At 41.7% G+C, this 12763-nt stretch overlaps 1 protein-coding gene across 1 annotated transcript in view; it reads right to left on the bottom strand.

The window, feature by feature from the left end:
• Positions 1 to 12763, bottom strand: part of myo7ab (myosin VIIAb) — a 31804-nt gene that overhangs the window by 15033 nt on the left and 4008 nt on the right. Inside the window, exons 3-22 of the mRNA XM_056396810.1 lie at positions 12398 to 12466; positions 9487 to 9600; positions 8335 to 8487; positions 7471 to 7655; positions 7209 to 7330; positions 6954 to 7096; positions 6695 to 6808; positions 6394 to 6547; positions 6196 to 6272; positions 5632 to 5751; positions 5263 to 5405; positions 4916 to 5126; positions 4668 to 4803; positions 4308 to 4414; positions 2724 to 2861; positions 2265 to 2423; positions 1912 to 2004; positions 1725 to 1819; positions 1390 to 1474; positions 1041 to 1259 (exon numbers count right to left, since the gene is read on the bottom strand). Of these exons, the coding sequence (XP_056252785.1) occupies positions 1041 to 1259; positions 1390 to 1474; positions 1725 to 1819; positions 1912 to 2004; positions 2265 to 2423; positions 2724 to 2861; positions 4308 to 4414; positions 4668 to 4803; positions 4916 to 5126; positions 5263 to 5405; positions 5632 to 5751; positions 6196 to 6272; positions 6394 to 6547; positions 6695 to 6808; positions 6954 to 7096; positions 7209 to 7330; positions 7471 to 7655; positions 8335 to 8487; positions 9487 to 9600; positions 12398 to 12415 (2586 nt within the window). The 5' untranslated portion in view covers positions 12416 to 12466. The remainder of the gene's footprint in view (positions 1 to 1040; positions 1260 to 1389; positions 1475 to 1724; positions 1820 to 1911; positions 2005 to 2264; positions 2424 to 2723; positions 2862 to 4307; positions 4415 to 4667; positions 4804 to 4915; positions 5127 to 5262; positions 5406 to 5631; positions 5752 to 6195; positions 6273 to 6393; positions 6548 to 6694; positions 6809 to 6953; positions 7097 to 7208; positions 7331 to 7470; positions 7656 to 8334; positions 8488 to 9486; positions 9601 to 12397; positions 12467 to 12763) is intronic.

Below are 12763 nucleotides of genomic sequence, written 5' to 3'. Positions count from 1 at the left end.
TGCTATTTAAATTTCTAATCAATTTAATAACAAACTGAGATTAAACAAACATTTACAAAACAAATGATTTATTTAGGAAATGTGCAACAATGGCAGAAAAAAAAAAAACTGCATTTTTCTTTTTGTTTACTAAAAACACAAACATCGTTAAAAAGCTCACAAACATTTCTGTGATGCAACAAAAAGACATGAAATCATGTTCAAACAAACTCATTTAAAAAGACGGTAAAAAAGAAGGTTTTTACGGTGACAATGTTTTAGGCCAGTGTTCAATACAAAATGAATAAACAAAAATAAATAAGTAATTATGAAAGATATTTGAACATGAATAAATTATGTAAAATATACAAATGAAACAATCACTTTGAAAATAATTTGAAAAATAATTAAAACTTTATATTCTGCAATTGCCCAATACTCTTGTCATTGGCAACATGTTCAGAAAAGGAAATAAACTTTAGGTATTGATTGGATTCGGAATCCAGCACCTTTTACTCTTGGTATGTCTATTTGAAAATATATCAGAAAATAATCAGAAAATAATCTATTTATTTTAGCTTTTTTAGCTTAGCTTAGCATAAAGACTGAAAATGGAGGGAAACAGCTAGCCTCTTTCCAAAGGTAAGAAAATCACAACTTGTACATAATAAACAAACTAGATATTATGAGTTAATTAGGTTGTTTCAGAGGTGCTTTTCTGACAAAGGCTAGCTGTTTCCCCCTGTTTCCAGTCTTTGTGCTAAGCTAAGCTAACCACCTGCTGGCTGTAGCTTCATATTAACAAGAGTGTCTCCCAAAATGAATCCCTTAAAATCAGCTGCTGACACAATATCCAGCAAGTCGTTGGTGTTGTGTGAGAAAAACCTCCAACAGTATCTAATCACTGCATTACATGAACAAACGTAATAAGGCTTCACAGTTTCTTTCAACCAAGTAAACAATAAAATGTGTGACGTCCGCCCTCAACACGAGTGTCCCTCTCTGTCTGGCTTGTCATCAACATGATTCAAGTAGCAGTAGTAAATATAGTAACTCTTTACCTCTGCCCTGAGCCTCTGGCAGAGGCGTCTGGCTATCATGCCCCTGGTGTAGGCCTGGATGGTCAACACGGCACGCAGACGCCGCCAGAATGTCTGCCGGATCAGGAAACCACGGCAACGGGCTTGGATGAGAGTCACGCGGAGGCGAGTCATCCGGTAGCTTCTGTAGTGCTTCCTCGACCTGTAGACGGCCTGGAGGCGCAGGAAGCCCGACTGCATCTGGAGGACAGGAAAAGAAAAGGTGCAGTAATGACATGGTGACACGTGACTTACGCAGCTCATAGCAAATAAACAGTGAGTTTTTCAGGGAAAACTACAACTCTTCACATTGACGGTGTAAAGGACTCACAATTTGGTAATCCTTCCTGCACCGATAACCCCTCCAGACCTTTTGGATAAAAATCACAGCTCTCTTCACTCTGAGAAAGTTAGTCCTGAAGAAGAGTGACGACAGAGGAGACAGAAATTAGATCTGACACCAGGACCGAAAAGAACCGCTTCCTGAATCCTTCCTTTAGAGCTGAACAGGAAAAGGAACATGGAGGTTTCATTCATCAAACACGCTCTTATTTAAAAAGAAAAACAATAACGTGTACAAGATAATAAAATAATGTGATCCTTCAGGACTTCAGGGGCTCTGTATTCTGCATGTAGATCTACAGCTCTGTCCGATAAGTTCCTGACCTCTCTTTAAGTCCGCGAACAGCCTTCTGGATGAGGATGACCTTGTCAGTGATGGCCTTGTCTCTCTCGATCTCCAGCTGCATGTCGTGGTGGTCCTGATGAAAACACACAGCGGCCAAAGAAATTAAACAAACTGGAACCTCATTAAATCTCCTTTTTTTTAATGTCAGTATAAATGATGCACAACCTTCAGGAAAATCTTGGTCTTCCCGATCTGCCAGTCGTCATGTTTCCCCAGCCGGGCCTGGACGATCTGCTGGCAGGTCCCTCGTAGGTCCTCCTGGAGGGAGAGAGAAGTTCGTCAAGGTGACGACTCCCAGACTCATCAGATACTGTGTGATACTCATTTTATATATTACAGAAACATATTCTTTTCTTTTTGCTGGAGCTAATTCTTTATAGTAGAAGTAGTAGTCGTCGTCTGAGTGAACTGATCCTTTATTAACGACACTGGCGCCTCATTCAAACGGGACTAACCCGGACTAAAGGAGGCAGCGGAGACAGGTGTGTGACAGGTGTCAGTGGTTTTATGTTGCTGACCTGTTTGTGAGCAGGTTTGACGCCAGGCATGAGGACTCGGTAACGGTCCACAAACTCAGCAAAGGTGTATCTGATGGGATAACCGGCCCGCCTGATCCGGATGGTCTCCATCATGCCGGAGTAGCGCAGCTGACGAATGCACAGCTCTCTGTCAAATAACTGAGAGAAAACACAAGAAAAAAAAACAAAAACAAAACATGTAACTTTAAATCTAGAAGTCAAAGGAAACCAACCAGCACAGCCTGCGTAAGAGGACAGAGACATTTTACAGCAGCAGCTCAATGTCGCCGGTTATTTTAGGAATTTGTTTGGTGACGTTTAATAAGATGAGAAATGATGGCAGGTGTATGACACTGGGACAAAGAAAACTTCAACCTGCGATAAGGTTTTGAATTAATTCCAACACACACACACACACACACACACACACACACACACACACACATAAATTTCACTCACCATGGGTCTTTTGAACTCGTTGGGTTTTACACAGCGAACGAAGAACGGCTGACACACGCTGAGAGTCCGCATCAGCATCTCCAGGGAGCGTTTGAACTGACTGCTCAGAGTGGGAGAGCGCTTCCTCGTCTCAGCACCCTGCACAATCACACACACACACACACACACACACACACACACACACACACACACACACACACACACACACACACACACACAGATTCACTGTTTTTTATTTTTGTTATTATTCTGTGGTTGTGTCTGTTCAAGTTTAAAAGTTTAAAAGTTTGGTCTGTAAAATGCCAGAAAATATATATTAATAAATATATATTTTGTGCAAATGCAGAAAATTAAATGATAATCGTTCCAACTCCACGTCATTTTAATTTCCAAATTTATTTTGTCATAGCAGTATTGCTAAAGTGTGATCTGTGACACTGACCTACCCGCACATTCCTTTAGGTTTCTGATTATGTCTGAGAAAAAACCTTTTAAAGGACGTGATTGGTGATTATCTACATTTTATTGAAAGAAAAGTTTAAGCCTGTTTAGCTCATTGGTTTGTGCCATAGAGCTCCACTGTGTTTCTACTGATGTTAACTATTGATATAGATTTTTATGATTTGATCATAATTTCACAGCATCTTGAAACTAAACATTTATATATTTTCAATCGTTATATCTAATGATTGCTTATTATAAGATTATTGCTTTCCATGTTTCTGTGTGAACAATCTCAACTATCAAACAATCAGGTTTTCAGTTTTGTCCAGATAAACATCGTGTTTCCACACAGCGGTGATTAATAACTACTTTTGACACAAGCATAAGTTACACAACGCAAACACAGGGTGCAAACACATTACTACTGCTACTACAAATATAACAGGAAACAACACAAAATCTCTGACACCTCTCTTCGCTGCAGTTGTTTCAGTAACGCCAAAATATAACTTCCTGTTTCAAAAGCCTCAAACGCCTTTGAGAGGTTCAACTCCCTTGAACCACATTAGACTTTTTCATGTTAAACCTGGTGAGAGAGAATCAGGTGTCAGAGAGTTTGCTCATTAATGTTCATAAACTTCTCTATAAATTTCCTCAAATCAACACAATTTTCCTTTTGGTTTCTGCTACGACAAAGTTCACACCTGTGGAATAAAAGAGAAGAGCTTAAAAGGAGAGAGGGATGCTGCTCGATGGAGGCGTGAATGTGTGGATTCTTGGGTTTTTATTCAGTTTAAACACACACAAAAACACACAAACACACACACACACACAGGGTTTGAGTGAGCGCATGTCGCTAGAGGCCGTTGATTACCTTGGGAGCAGGGGTGCTGGGCTGCTGATAGCCACAAAGAAACTGATGTCAGAGGAAAAGACGGAGCACACAGAGAAGAGACAGCAGAATGAGAGGAGGGGTGTGCCATTAGTAAAAAGCCAGTGCTGTGAGGAGAAAAGCTAAAGGGAGGCAAAAGTCACCAATGACATTATCTCCTGAAAGACAACAGCGACAAAAAAAGGAGGTGAAAAATATTAGTCCACCATTATAAGTATTGGTGTGTGGTAAAATCCTTTGGCTCTCACCATGGCCACGTCAGCCTGGAAGATCTGCTTGATGAACTTGTTCTTGGACGAGTGGACGAGCTGGATGATGTCGGTGTGGAGGCTGTCCCGGTTTTTCTCCAGGAATCCTGGAGGAAGGACGAGAGAGAAACTGTGAGAGTGATTTCACGCCCGTGTGTTGATATATTTAGTCTGGATATTTATTATTATTGTTATTTAAGTTCTAGCACCAGAGGTATTCACAAAGCTGCTTAGAGCAACTACAAGAAGCTGATTAATCTGACAATTAATCAGCTGTATAACCATCATAAACAAGAGATGAGTGAGAGAAGGCATGAAAACACGCGGCAAAATGAATGAGAGCGATGAAACCGAACGCACCTCTGGTCTCGTAATGCACCACACCAGCAAAGTGTTGGATCCCAAACTGGGTTTCATAGCAGTTTTTAGGGGGGATGTAGTTGGAGTTGAGCTTGTGCTGTGAGTTGAGCTTGTAGAGCATCGTCGCATCGGTTCCCTGACGAACGACAAAGAACCAGGAATCAATGATAAATGTCATTTATCATCCATGAATGTTATAGAGAATATACCAGTGGTCTTCAAGGTTACACCTTTTAATGCGATTGTACCTTGGGGAACTTGCTCTCCTCGTCGATGAGGGAGATGATGTTCATGGGTTTGTTGGCGATCATGTCCAGCGCGTCCTGGTTGTCCGTGAACTCGATGTGCTGCCAGCTGATGTCCTCCAGGTTGTACTCCTCCTGCTCCAGTTTGAAGACGTGGCGAACGAAGAACTGCTGCAGGTTCTCGTTGGCGAAGTTGATGCACAGCTGCTCAAAGCTGCGCGGGAAAAGTGAGAAGAAGAAGGTGTGAGAGTATTAAATGAACAGAAACATAACAGAGTTTGAAAATGAAAAATGGAGCTACGAAAACAGACCTGACACTGTTTCTAATCAAACCACAAAGTATGAACGACCTGTTGACGATGAAGTTCTCGAAGCCAAAGATGTCCAGCAGCCCGATCGACCTGCGTATGATGTTACTCTCGCAGGACGGCGGTCTGAATATGGCAGCATTAATCTTATCCACAATCCAGACAAACAGCCTGCCGTAGATCCCCTGGAGGAGAAAAGTCAATATCAAAACAAACCTTCCATCTCACAGGCCCCCTTCAGGGACCAGTAAGATTTCTGTAAATCTCTGCTCTGAATCATCTTTTCAGCTTTTACCATTCGACGTTCTAAACCTTTTGTACTTAAATTCTTAATGCTGAGCTGCTTATTTATGGGTAGTGATAATTAGGAGACAAGTTTTCAGGGGCTTTAACGCAGTCACAGATCAGCACCTTGACAAAGGCATCCCTGACGTCCAGGCCCTGCCCCACACTGAGAGGCGTGACGACACTTTCACCTCGAGTGATCAGGGTCCGTGTGGTCAAACACACCATCACGTCCTTTGGGTCCACCTGCAGAAAACAACAAGCAGCTTTAAAGAAACGAGGGGAAACAGGAACAACAGTGATGGAACGAATAAAGTTCAACTTTGACTTCAATGTAAAGAAGCTTCAATCTTTTCAAGACGACATTTGGTTTGTTTTTCCATTTATGTATTAACTTATTATTATTATCATTATTTGTAGTATTTAATTCATATTACATTTAATTAACAGCTGCTTATTAAGCCATAAACAGCTGTTAGTTCACTCCTGCTCCTGCTGATTTTGAGGGATTATTGTGAATGCAGTGATTATAAAATGTAAATAAAAATAATTAATGATTTATTTGTGATGACAGTTATTTTTAACTCCACAGGCTCGCTCTCTGGTTCGATGATAGGACGATCTGATTATGGATGAGATCGCACAACCCCAGTACAAACACGTGTAGTACACACTCATATGAACACACACCTCCATGAGTGAAGCAGCGGTCACCAGGTCAGGAGATCTGACAACCACACAGGCGTCCAGGTTGTCATACGTCCGAGCTGAGGACACCAGAAAGAGAATCGTTTTTCCTCACGGCTCAGAAAAATATGGGATTAGAAGATTAGATTAGATATTAGAAACTGAAGCTTCTGACTGAAGTGTGCGTGCAGAGTGACATACCCTCGAATCGCAGGTTTCCCATGTGCAGGATGGCGGCCAGCAGCTTGGAAATCTCCCAGTTCTCGGTCTCGGTGAACATGAGGACCTTCATGGCCGACAGGATGCTGGAGTAATCATTCAGGTCGTCTCGGCCGTCGCACTCCGTACAGTTACCCTGCAGGGTTAAACTTTAGGTTATTAAAGCCGGTTGTTGGGAGCCTTGTTTGGATGCTTCATGCAACATGTAACAACGCAAACGAGACGACGTGTTAACGATAAGTATGAATACGGCTGTGAGTCTCTCTCACGGCCGTACACTCACCATGGTGAGGTAGGCGTAGTCTGTGGCGAGGCCCAGGCCCAGCTTAGCTTTCATCTCTGGAGGCATCCCCTTCAACACGCAGTAGAAAACATGGTAGTTCCTCTCATCTGGAGCCTGGAGGAGGAAAAAGGAGAAGAAGAAACTAAAATGTTCATAGACTCCAGACAAGTATTGATTGGCACCAGATTTCAAAAAGACCTGAAGGTATGAAAGTGTTTAATTCAGGCAGAGTGGTGTAAACTATGATCTGATATCTCACCTGTCGACACACTCGCGACTTCTCCAGCAGGTACTGCTCTATCTTGGCTCCTTCGATGGCCCCTCGCTTGTTGAAGTGGATATCGATGTATTTGCCAAAGCGGCTGGAGTTGTCGTTACGGATCGTCTTGGCGTTGCCAAAGGCTGAATGGATTTACACAAATCAGAGAGTGAGGCGATGGAACAAAGCACAGAGGCGGAATACAAAGACTGTACAGATGACTGATTTAACAAACGTGGATTGGATTTGTCTGACCTTCGAGGATCGGCGTGGCCTCCAGGACTTGCTGCTCTATCCAGGAGTGTTGGCCGCTGATGGCTGCGAGGAACTGCAGAATCAGCTTTGTGCTTTCTGTCTTCCCGGCTCCAGACTCACCGCTGTCACACGGAGACAACTGCTATTTTTCCACATTTTTTTCCACATATTTTCCACATTTACAGGGTTTCATTCAGTAGGTTTTTGTCATAAGAGACCAGATGAGATCAAGGAGCCCATGCACTCACATACACGCACATACCTGATGATGCAGCACTGGTCCTTGTTGTTCCGCTGCATGTTGAAGTAGCAGTTGTCTGCTATGGCGAATATGTGCGGCGGCATCTCGCCGATCTTCTTGTTGGTGTAGAGGCGGATCTGGTCTGGAGTGTAGATGGGCAGCAGCTGGTACGGATTGACTGCAACCAGGATCGAGCCTGTGTACGTCTGCAAAGAACCCGACAGCAGAAGAGCAGATGTTTCAGACTTTCATTTACTGTCTTTTATTTGAGAGACGGATTTGCGACTTTTACATGACGAACAATGTTGAAGAAATAACATGTTTGCAGTGTCAATGTAACAAAAACTTCCTCATTTAAGAGGTCACATAATAAGATGTCCCGCCTTTTATCTCGTAATTATAAAACAGCAAGTCACAATAATGAGCAGCTAATGATTACTGTCACCATCAGATATCTGCTGATTATTCCCTCAATTAACTAATGAATCGTTTGATCTGCAAAATGTTGGCAAATTGTCTCGTTTTGTCTGACAAACAGTTGAAAACCTAAAGATGGAGTTGATGGAATAATCACTTAATTGTCACAGCTCTAATCGTGAGATAAACACGATATGAGCAAATCTGTTTCTGTCCCTTTTATAAAATGAACCTCTAGTTCTCAGTCACAGAGTGAGCTGGGGATATTCGGCTTTATTTATAGTAACAAGTAAACTCTGCTGCAGGCGTCGAAGGCACAAGTAAACAGCTTAACCTGAGTAAGAACTTAATTGGGTGAATTGAGGAGAATAGTTACTCCTCTTCACCCCGTCACACTGTAGGTGACTGTACACATTTGAGCGCTCTGCAGAGACGGAGCTACAGGGGCGTTTACAGGGGGACACTCACGTAGATGACGCATTCGTTGTAGCGGATGAGCAGGTTGCGGAGGATGCCGGCTTCGTTGAGGTCGCCCAGACGGATCATGTCCTCCACCCCGTGGATGGAGGTCGGGTGCATGGGTTTGATGTTGGTGGCATTCTGGGGGGAGATCCAGTGTTCCTGTGTGAGAGGGGGAGAGGGGGAGTAAGTCAGAGGGACGGGGACCTGGAAGCTTCGTTACAACTTGGGTCTTGTTTTGGTAGTTTTTTCCATCAACTGTGAGAACGTCGCACTCGTCGCTCATTTATCGAGGCGGGAAACACAACACATGTCTGACAGGATGGTAATTGTCGCTCACTACTGTCAGATGTTTCTTAAAGATCGTACGCTCAGTCACAATATCACGAATGACTCCTACGTTTATCAGTGACCTCACTTAACTTACTAAGTGCAATGTAATTATTATTGATGGAGGTAATGGTCAAAACTACAGAAATAAGCTGAAATAAACCGGTTGAAAAAGAAGCAGTTATTAAAGTAAGTAGATGAGATATTAAATTTGATTGATTTTGCTTATAATTAAGTTTAAAGGCTTCACACAGACCACCACTGTGACTCTTCCCTGATTCATCAATTAATCATAATATCCACTATTACGCCTCAGCGCTGGCCGGCTGTCCGTCCCATTCTCATGAACTTCTTTAAATTCGGCACAAACATTCACTTGCACTCAATGATGACCTGATGAGATTTTGGTGGCCAGAGGTCAAAGGTCAAGATCACTGTCACCTCACAAAATAAGTTATTGGCCACAACTCAAGAATTCATGTGCTAATAATGACGGAATTTACCACGAAATGTTTAAAAGGATAAAAGGATAAAATGATGAAGTGATGGTGTTTTATACCCAAAAGTTCAAAGGTCAATTTCACTGTGACATCCTAATGTTCTGCAAAAACACTTCTGTTCATTATTCAACACTGTAACTCAGGGACAAGAGACTGTGACCATATTTCCTGCGACTCGACTGGTTGGCGGTAAGTCTAGTAAAATATACAACAGTCAATCCAAACAACATCTGATTTCATCTAATGATACACTGGACAGTATCTACAGGGTTATACTTAGCGTGCATAGACAATAACAGCACGTTTACTTCCCGCTCTGCTGTGGACTCACCCGGCCTTCATCGTCCAGGACGTGGATCTGTCCGGAGTCGCAGAGTTTGACCACGGCTCCCACAGGGACGTCAAACTCTCGACCCGTTTTAAGGTCCAACCACACATAGTCCCCCTGGGTCATAAAACACAGCTGTGGTTAAATATGGATCAGAAAATAACATTAAAAGAGGAAAATAAATTTGTACTGTACAATCAAACCTTTACTAAGCATTAAAAAGAAAAAGGGAAGTGGAAAAGTTGGTAGGAACTGGTTGTTCTATGTAACTTTTATCCTTTTTATATACTCTCCTACAACCTTATTGATTCGTGCCTGTGATTAGTTTGTTATGTATGTTGAATAAAGAGGAAATGTTACAGTTACATCACAGACCAGGAGTTGTTTTCCCTTTTCACACTTTTTCAGCTGCCAACTCTCTGTGTGGATTTAGTCTGAAAAAGGCTTAAAACAGACCACTCTCAGCCCACACAGGGGATGATGTAACTCCTGACCTTAAAGCTTAATGTTGTTTGGGCTGGGATGTAAGACTGGGGGTGGTTTCATTTTTAGTGGGGTGCAGCTGAAATCCTGATTTTATCTTTTAAGTGTCATTTAGCTGGAATCCTTGCCTGCGGGGTGTTGATACTGTCGCAGTGGTTTTACTGATAAGTCACAGATTACGTCCCCTTGAAAAAACTTGAAGTACTTACAACACATATTTCTCAAAACGAAAAGAACAAATCTCTCTGCTTGTGCCAATAAAAATGAACACCTCAATAACACACACACACACACACACACACACACACACACACACACACACACACACACACAAAAGCTGAATTACACTGCTACTGATTTCAAGACAGACTGGATTTGTACAAAACAGTTTAATTTAAAACACGGGTTTATTGGATAGATGAATTTAAACCCTTTGATTTCAAAAGGAACAAATTCACATGGAGTAGAACAGCGTCAGATGTTATTGGATATTATATTTAAACCTGAAAGTAAAATACTGAATTTACTGAACTACTATAGTCTGACTCCACTTTGGCTACATCACTTATTAAGTTGACCGCAATCGTACAAGCTGTGTTAGCACAAGCACAAGCTAGCGACTCTGTGTTTTGAGCTAAATGCTAATGGTGGCGCTAAAAGGAAAAGTAAGAGGACCATCTAGTAGATGTCGAGATATATTTCAGTGGATAAGTTATAACTTCAACTTCACTTCTTCTTGTGGAGCCAGAGAAAAACTCAGGGAGTCACCAAAGTTACTACGATTGATCCTGTGGGAAACATGAACATCCTCAACACATTTCATGACAGTCCATCCAATAACTGCTAAGATATTTAAATAAAATAAAACATATGCTAACTGAAACCAATTTTTATTCAATTCAAGTTTTGAATGTCTGAACATGTTCTAGTTTTAAATGAGGTGAAAATGCTTCTGAAAAAGAGTTTGATCTCGGCTTAAATTAAAATCTCACTATAAAAACGGTTAAAAAATCTTGAAGATGGTGAGATGATCGCACATTTCGACTGTCCCCAGTTTTGTTTGGATGCGAAGCAGAACAGAAGCCACCGGTAAATCTCTTCATAACAGAAAAAACACGAGGCTCAGCGCTCACCCCTACAGTCTAGACCGTGACCTTAACGATGCTATTCCTGCCTCCATTTAACAACATCCAGATGTCTCCCACTGAGCGAGATTCACAGCCGAGGCTCTGAGCCCAGATTGACACAGTCCAGTGTGTCTGAGTCGCGCCCCGCAGGACTCTGAGGCACCGGGATCTAGTTATTGACAAGAAACTATTGATGGCCTGATAGGAGGTAACCACGGCCGACTGAGTGTGGAGACAAGCCGGCTTCTGCTATATTTAGAGAGCTGGGACATGGCCGTGATACTGAGATGTGAAACGACGATGCACAAATCCTTTTTTTTTTTTTTTTTTTTTTAAAACTTGATTTCTACTGAAACTTTTTAAGTTTTCACACAGTTTATTTTATGCCATTAAACATAATTTTTGTTATATTTGCACTTTAGAAGAGAGAAAGTGCGTTCCTTAATTTGGGTGAACTGACCCTTTAACACCCTCCTTTTCTCATATTCTTAATTCCTTTCCCTTTTTATTTTGCTGCATCTGATTTTGCTGTTGCGATAATCTCAAGTATTTATCAAGTTCCATCTTATCTCGTAATGATATTATAATTGCCTTCTGCTTATCTGGGTTTTAAGCAGACTTTTTTATGCACAGTGTCACCTACAGGGGCGACGTAATGACTTCGCCAACCTAAAGACAAAACTGTGAGGAGAATCTGGAGGGAAAATATAATGAGTAACCTTCTGCCCTCCTTCAACAGCCATTACCCAGAAGCCCTAAACTCCCAAATTGTTGCACCAAGTTCGCATTAAATACGTTGCGTTTGTCAAACTCATTGGTTATTCCTCATCCTTAAATCATTTTTACTTGTGAAACATACTGTTTGATGATAGGATCATTATAGGACAAACTTAAAATTAGGGCTAAGTAGCTGTAATGTGCAAGAGAAGATCTGCTGCTTCGTTATTTTCCATCATGTCTTCTATGGATTATGAACTGGAGAGGAAACTGACTTTTTGCCTCCTCAGTGTTTTAGCATTACTGCATGTATGTAGTCATCACATGCAGATTTAACACCCTTCAACAGGCTTTTCATTTTAAAATGTATCATCAAGAAACATTAAAAAGTCAGCAGGAAACAGCACAGCACAGTTTTAGTGTTAGATACAGTCATTTCAGACCACAAATGAGAAACCTGGATTTGTTTGAAATCAGAATCAGCTTCATGAATGAGAGCGGGGCCTAGTGAAAACCTGAGATTGAAAAGAATCAGATGAGACGAGCTGCTGAGCTGCTGGAGCCTTTTCCACCCGACATGAACCTACCTGCTGCAGAATGACCATGGTTCAGCCTCGGGTTGATTCCAGGACATCAGAAGTCACCAAGTGTGGCCTCTGCAGAGACGACAAGTTACAGACATCACACAACCGAGAGAACAAACGACTTCTTCAAACTGAATTATACATAAACTGAAAAACTAATCTGGTGTACAGACACTGAAAACAAAGCTTTGTCTTCAACTGTGCAGCACCCAGCGTACTGCAACGTGCTCAGACTGTTAAAGCAAACATATCTGATATGAAGAAGATTGAGAAATGCTTTGCTCTATTCAGCTAATGCCCCTCAAAACTCAAGATGAAATAATTTGTCAATTAATTAATTTGTCAAGGATTCATTTATTTGTCAAATTT

The sequence above is a fragment of the Seriola aureovittata genome, chromosome 15 (genome assembly GCF_021018895.1).
Source record: "Seriola aureovittata isolate HTS-2021-v1 ecotype China chromosome 15, ASM2101889v1, whole genome shotgun sequence".
NCBI lineage: Eukaryota > Metazoa > Chordata > Actinopteri > Carangiformes > Carangidae > Seriola > Seriola aureovittata.
The sequence above is the reverse complement of the archived record's forward strand: the minus strand, read 5'-3'. Positions and strand labels throughout refer to the sequence as shown.